General features: G+C 49.5%; 1 protein-coding gene across 1 annotated transcript; it reads right to left on the reverse strand.

Annotated features, from left to right (window-relative positions):
• Positions 1 to 382: 382 nt before the first annotated feature.
• Positions 383 to 6,189, reverse strand: zgc:162331 (CCP domain-containing protein). Its single transcript, XM_026361083.1, has 5 exons — positions 5,937 to 6,189; positions 1,533 to 1,724; positions 1,061 to 1,214; positions 791 to 976; positions 383 to 719 (listed from the first exon to the last, which is right to left on the reverse strand). Exons 1-5 carry the CDS (start codon positions 6,187 to 6,189, stop codon positions 383 to 385), a joined length of 1,122 nt encoding a protein of 373 aa, XP_026216868.1.
• Positions 6,190 to 6,509: the final 320 nt, after the last annotated feature.

Below are 6,509 nucleotides of genomic sequence, written 5' to 3' on the forward strand. Positions count from 1 at the left end.
ACAGCTCCCCACGTCTCTCATCTGACTTTGCTACTCAAAGCTTCCCTGTAATTTCTGGCAGCTAAAAAAAAGCAGGGCTTTGTCTCAAGAACTCCAGGTGCAAAAAGTGCAGCGGTTCTGCAAGAAGTAAGGAAAAGAAATCTTAAGTGTTCACTTCCTGTTTCATCCAACCAGCAGGAGGAGTTGAGTAAACATGCAGTAAAATGGGATGCTCCCACTCAGGTGGCACGTCCATTTCTACAGTTTTCTTTCATGTCTTTGCATCCAAAGCCTTCAGTGGGAAAAAAAGATGGACAAAGAAGAGCAAAAAGTGCCTCTAAAACATGCCTGTGATGTTTTCTCTGTGTGTTCACAGCACCAGATAAATAAGGAAAGTGAAAGACTACTGCCATGGCCGCTGAGGCGTCGGGTTGGGGTTGGGGTAGATGGGCGCCGGTGTTGGGTGCGGGTAAGCTGGCACAGCTGTGTTGGGGTTGGGCGGGTACGTCGGAGTGGGGTACTGCGCCATCATGTGAGGCGGACTGTGGGGGCCAGTGTGGGCGGGCGAGGAGGCAGCGGAGGAGGCGGGGGGCAGATGAAGGTAGAGGGGGGCGGATGGAGCAGAAGGAGCCGAGGGCGCCGTCGGAGTCGGGACCCTCTGCAGGACGACGTGCGGGTACAGCTGGGAGTCGGAGCGGTAGAGTCCGGGCAGGGAGGCCTTCAGCAAACTCTCCTGACTCCTGAGAGGAAGAGAGAAGCTGATCAGCTGGAAGCACTGTCAACGTGATTTGTGTTTCAGGTGCCAGTTTACCTCTGGTAGCCTCTGTTCTCATATCCACTGAGGCCTCCTGTCAGGTAGAGGGGGCTGTCGGGCGCCAGGCGGGGGTTCATCCTCTGGGAGAGGTGGAAGATCTTCGGAGGAGGGAAAGCTTCCCACTCACACTCTTCCCTCTCTAGCCAACACTCACTGCGACGTGCTGAGCGCTTCTCTCTGCGCCTGTGGAGGAGAGGACTGTCACTTTACTGCTCCCTAACAAAACCATAGTAACAAACACCGGGTGGCATCTCTCCCTAATCCTACCTGCTCCTTCCCTCCTTCTTTGCTCGGTCCCGGCTGGATCGCTCCTGCAGACAGCAGATGAGGAAGGACAGGGACATGGCGAGGATGACGATGCCACTCACCACCGAGGCCAACACAGCCACTCTCAGTCCGCGGTCCTCCGGCCTGGGGATCGCTTTAGGGGGAGGAAATGACACCGCGTTACAAACTTTCACCAGCCTTCCTCTTGCTTTATCAAGTGCAGCACAACTCCTACTTCCTCTCTCTCTCCAGCCAGCAAGGTGTTGATTTCACACAGAAAGTTTGCATGTTGAGGTGAGAAGGTGGAAAAGTTGCCTGAGTTTAAAAATGTGCTGTGCAAGTTCATCAGTGATGCTTTACGTGCAAGCTGCATCGAACGAGATTTGAAGCACAGTGAGAAACCAGAGTTAGTCCAAACACAGAAAAGAGCAACTCACTTGCTTCATGTCTCCTCAAATCGAAACGTGCTCACCTTCACAGACGGGCAGGTAGTTGCTCCACTGCGCTTTGCCATTCCTGATGTTGCAGTAGATTTTGTCGCTGCCAACCAGCTGGTAGCCTTCTCTGCACCAGAAGGCCAGCACGCTGCCCACTGACACGCCTGTGCCGCTCTCCACGTAGAAGGAACCCCGACGTGGCGGTAGGACGGGGACGCAGGACCGACCTGGCAAGAGAAGGGACACAGGCACACGCAGTTACGTCAAGATTTTCGCCTCTATCACCTCGTTCTCCCCCTTTATCTGTGTCTGCGTCTTTCTATTTCTCTATCCTGGACTTTCTTGTGTTTATTTCCCTTCTCTTCTCTCTTGTCTTCCACTTTCTTGAGCTCAGTGTGGGCCACAGTGTCTGTCAACCACACTGAGAGAATACGATTAGCAGTTACACCCAATAGAGAGACACAGTGAGACAGAGAAGAACTATTTTTGTCTTCCTTATGCTACAATACACAAATACCTCAGAGGTCTCGTGATGCAGCAGCTATTGTTAGATGGTGCTGCAGGGACTTTTGAGGCTCTCGGGAAAATCTCATGTAAACCTGCAGCGCCTCACAAGAGATCCCACCTTTTTTCTGAAGCAGAACAAACTGCTGGGTTCACGAATACGACGTATGACGAGCGACGGGGAAGAAGGGCACGCGATGCTGCTGCGTCAGTGTTAGTGCAGTTAGTGTGTCCATGTGCGTACGTGTAAGTGTGTGTGTGTGTGTGAATGGGAGAGAAAGAGACGGGGTCATCTTAGCATAAGACCCTGTGAACGTGCAAGCTGATGAGGAACGACAGATGGGAGGATTTTCTGCAGCGGTAGACACAGAGAGAGGCAGAGAGGATCCCGTGATCCTGCGTGAAGATGACAGCATCCTCTCCCTCTCTCTCTCACACACACACACACACACACACACACACACACACACACACAGCGGACACGTGCACGTGTAATGGGTACAGTACAGAGAAACAAGGACAAACTGACTCTGTTTTTTTTTTTTTTTAAAGGGGAAACTAAAAGCCGTTCTGTTTCCCATAAGAGACCTTCTATTGATGCCGTCACTCTGTGTGTATGTATGTGACCAAAAAGCTGAAGTGGCAACAAAGACAACTCTATTCTAACTTACACATCCCACCACTTCCCTGCTAGAGAAAAAGCCTCTACCTCTATAAAGGGGGATGAAATATTGAACATATTACGTGACAGTGTGTGTTGTACAACTCTAGCTGTGATGGGGTTTCTCTGTTATTGTGGAAACTGCGAGTTGCCAATCACAGAGTTTAGCTGCCAGCAGGGTGCTTATCCACCTCTGGACCTTCCAACCTGGCAACCTGACACCACCGACCAAACATCCCCTCCGCTGTATTCTTCTCTAAAAAAAAAAACCCTCCTCGCCCGTCTCTGCTGGGGCAAGCACTTGGAATGGTTTGGTGATTAAATAAAGATTAGGCCGTCTGCATCAAACACTCAAACGTTCACACACACACATGCACGGGATGGACGAGCAGCAACACCAGCATGGGTGGATGGATAAATAGGAATGTAATGGAGAATGAAACAAGAGGGGAAAACCTGCTTGTGTAAATTGGATGTTAGTGAAGCTGACAGAGGGACAGGCGTCCATGCTGGGCCAGTTTTCCCTGGATAAACATTGGTTAAAAATATATTTCATCTGAGTCAGATGCTGAACGTCTGACTTGAAGCTAATGAGTCATGCCACTCGTGGCTGACGGCTGACTTGCTTCATCCCATTCATCCCTGTTTTCCTGCCTGATTCTTCTTCTTCTTCCTCTTCTTTATTTTTACTCCAGCTGCTCTTTATGTGATCTGACCTCAAACAAACACGCCTCTCTCTCTCTCTCTCCTCTCGCATCACGTCCCAATATCGCGTCTGATTATCTAATCCCCACGGCAGAGCGAGAGCTGTGTTCCTGTACAAAAACATGTGTTGGCCTCACTCGTGCATTACTGCTTGTGTCCCCCAAATGCTTGTCCTGTTTAGTTTTGTTGGTCTATTACTTACTTTACGTCTGAATAGTCACATTTGAGAGAGGAAAAAGGCGGAAGGTGGTGGGGTTTTAAACTGAAACCGACAAGGAGCTGACCCTTAATAGATGCCACGATAACAAAAAGTGTAATTACAGGGACGGAAAGGCAGCAAATTCAAACTGAGAGTGTTCATCAAAGTTACATGACAAAGAGAGAAGAGATCTTAAATTCCACTTTCTTTCCTCAGCGGCTGTCACTTGGAATAAGTCGACTAAACTCTTCCTGGTAGTCTTCATATGGAAGTGCACACGGCAGGTTGTTGGAAACGGATATGCTTAAAAGCTAAATGACATATCGCACAAGAAAACGTCTTTGAGGGAGATTTCTCATGTGTCTGTGTTTGCCCTCTCCGCTTTCATTCCTCCACGCTCTGCCCTTTAGCTGTTGCTGTCTTCCTTCAACCACCATGGCAAGAGGAAGGCTCATTTCAGACTCTCCCTCTGAGTCTTTGTTCAGCCTGTAGTGGTTCTAGCTTTAAGCCGTGGGAAGGTAATAATGAAGCTGAGGCATTGCCAGCAGCTGGATTGACAGACGGCAAAAGACAAAAGTGGACTGTTTGTCTGAAGCACGCCAATCCTGCAGGGCTCGGGAGTGAGGGAGTGACAGTAGAGTGTGTCCCCAAGACGTACCCCAAAAGAAAAGCTCTGAGATATGAAGTGTTCCCACTGTGCATGAGATCAGTGTCACGTTATAGACGGGCAGTGTATCTGCTGCTATGTGAAAGAACAGATGAAGAAGCACGGCTGCCAATTGCCCTCCTGAAAGAAAAGCGTCCTCAAAACAACAGACCTGAGCAACTGGCTTAGTGGACCTGCTGCCAGCGCTTCACGTACATCTGCATTCGTGTGTGTTAGCGTGTCATTGACGAGACCTGTCAGGCACCAGAAATAGATAAAGGTAATTGGTTCAGCTCGTTAAGTTAAGCAGATAAAAGGCCATCGTCACGTTTCGCATTTACGCTTCGAGACGCTCGGCTGACAGTCTGGTTTAAAGAGAGTCAGAGTGATGAGCAGGGCAGCTTGGTGTCGGCAGGAAGCTGTGGCTAGAACGAGGGTTAAGGGTTTGATTGGGAAGTAGATTTGGCCACTTGGTCTTTGATTTGGCTGCTTTATGAATATGTGTTCAAAAGCTCTGCACGCACAAGAGCCGTCTATATTTAACCAGATTTCTTTCTTTCTTTCTTTCTTTTTTTTGTCCCGTTAATGACGAGCGAGAAATAAAAAAAAGCTGCTTCACATCAAGACTCTGCTCTGGTGTAATTCATGCGTGTGGTGTGGTGTGATGTGGCAAGCCAGCTGATCACCTGTGTGCACTGTGAGCTTTTGTCGTGTGTGTGTGTGTGTGTGTGTGTGTGTTATTAAAGTATAAAGTGCTTATTCTTGCTCTGTCAGACACAGAGCTGCCGTTATGAAACGAGCAACTGTGTTGTTTATTCTCTAAACCTTTAAGAAGATCGGTGTCGTTTGGGCCGAGTGCGTCCATTTCTCATGTGGGTCTGTGTGTGTTGGGCACGTGAGGTTTGTATTTTGTCATCAGTGAGGGGGGGGGGGGGGGGGGATGTGGAGGATGTGAGGATATGCAGTCTGTAAGAGAGAAGGGGCTGAAGAGGCACTTAAGACAGGAAGTAAAGGAATAGTGCAACAAATAGACAAATAGACAGGGGGGAGAAGAGAAAAGGCAGCTCATGCTCCAGCGGAGGGTGAAGTCATGCAAGCGAGCGCTGCAGCTTTCTCTTCAGGCTGAGCAGGCTCCAGCCCGGGCAGAACAAACCTGGTCTTTAGCTGCATCACCTGCCGCCTCACACACACACACACACACACACACACACACACGTCAACAAATACAGACTGAAACATACGACATGTGCACAGGCAACTGAAGCTTATGCATTTGTACTCATGCAGAACCAGGCTTTTAAATCTACTGGATAACTAAACTCAACTAGTTCTAACCTGAGCAGCCAGGGAATTATTTGTCAAAGCGTTGACAACGCTGGAAGAAATCCGGGTCTTGTGACAAACAAAGTGTTTACGAGGTTCCGTGTGGGGGTTCAGGTTAAACTGATGCAGCTGCACGAACCTTTGGGGGAAGTGCGTGAACGTATGTTTTCTCTAAACCTCTCACTCTGGCTCAATCAACCTGTAGTGGACATGACAGAAACTTTGCTTGTGGCTATTTAGCTGTAATTCCTGATCAAGTCAGAAAGGTCATAGGGCACGGCCTGGTCGTACTTAAGTAATCTGCACATTCTTTGTACCTCCTATAGTTCAAAGTCCTCATTGCACTAAAGATTTCTTCCAAAGTGGAGCTTTGGGACAGTGTCAGTGACATAAAGACTAACCTGTGTAGTTTCTTGTGGCTGGTAGAGGTGTTTGTGTCTCCGTCTGCGTCTCCGTTGGTGTCTGGGCTTCAGTCTGCAGGTCCGGCTGCAGCTGGATCGGTGTGCCGGTCCATTCCTCCAGCACCGATGTGGCCGTAGTGCTCTCCATGTCCTCCGTGGCCACTGCGGAGCCTGTAGCCAGCACCAGAGCAGAGAGCAGTGGGTACAGCAGCATCCAGAGGTGGCTGCTGGTACTTTGACCAGTGGGTCCCATGTTTGGAGACATGGCTTTAAGTAATAACAAAGACAAACTCTGAGGGAGGATAGAAAGAGGGCTTCACAGTCCCATGGTCAGGTGTTATGGCTCTGAATGAGAAGTAAAGATCCTTAAGGGGAAAGTTTGCAGCATCCTTCTTCCTCCCCTTTCTACTTCTCGTCTCTCCTCCTCTTCACAGCTCCGGTGGAGAGAGGTAAACCCTCTCTGCGTCGCCGCTCATGATGCTGCCGTGCTGCGTGGAGACAGAGGGGAAGAAGTGAGGGAACTGTGCATGTGTGTGTAAACGCAGCGGATCCAGCTGTGTCCTGCTCTCCTCT

This window comes from Anabas testudineus, chromosome 23 (assembly GCF_900324465.2).
Source record: "Anabas testudineus chromosome 23, fAnaTes1.2, whole genome shotgun sequence".
Lineage (NCBI taxonomy): Eukaryota > Metazoa > Chordata > Actinopteri > Anabantiformes > Anabantidae > Anabas > Anabas testudineus.

What these genes read in the sequence shown, in the direction of transcription:
- zgc:162331 (XM_026361083.1), bottom strand. Translation starts at nt 6,189, where the DNA reads ATGGGACCCACTGGTCAAAGTACCAGCAGCCACCTCTGGATGCTGCTG. An exon ending in CTACCTGCCCGTCTGTGAAG is followed by an intron (nt 1,215 to 1,532) that starts GTGAGCACGTTT and finishes CTCCCCCTAAAG; the next exon opens with CGATCCCCAGGCCGGAGGAC. An exon ending in GAGAACAGAGGCTACCAGAG is followed by an intron (nt 720 to 790) that starts GTAAACTGGCAC and finishes TCTTCCTCTCAG; the next exon opens with GAGTCAGGAGAGTTTGCTGA.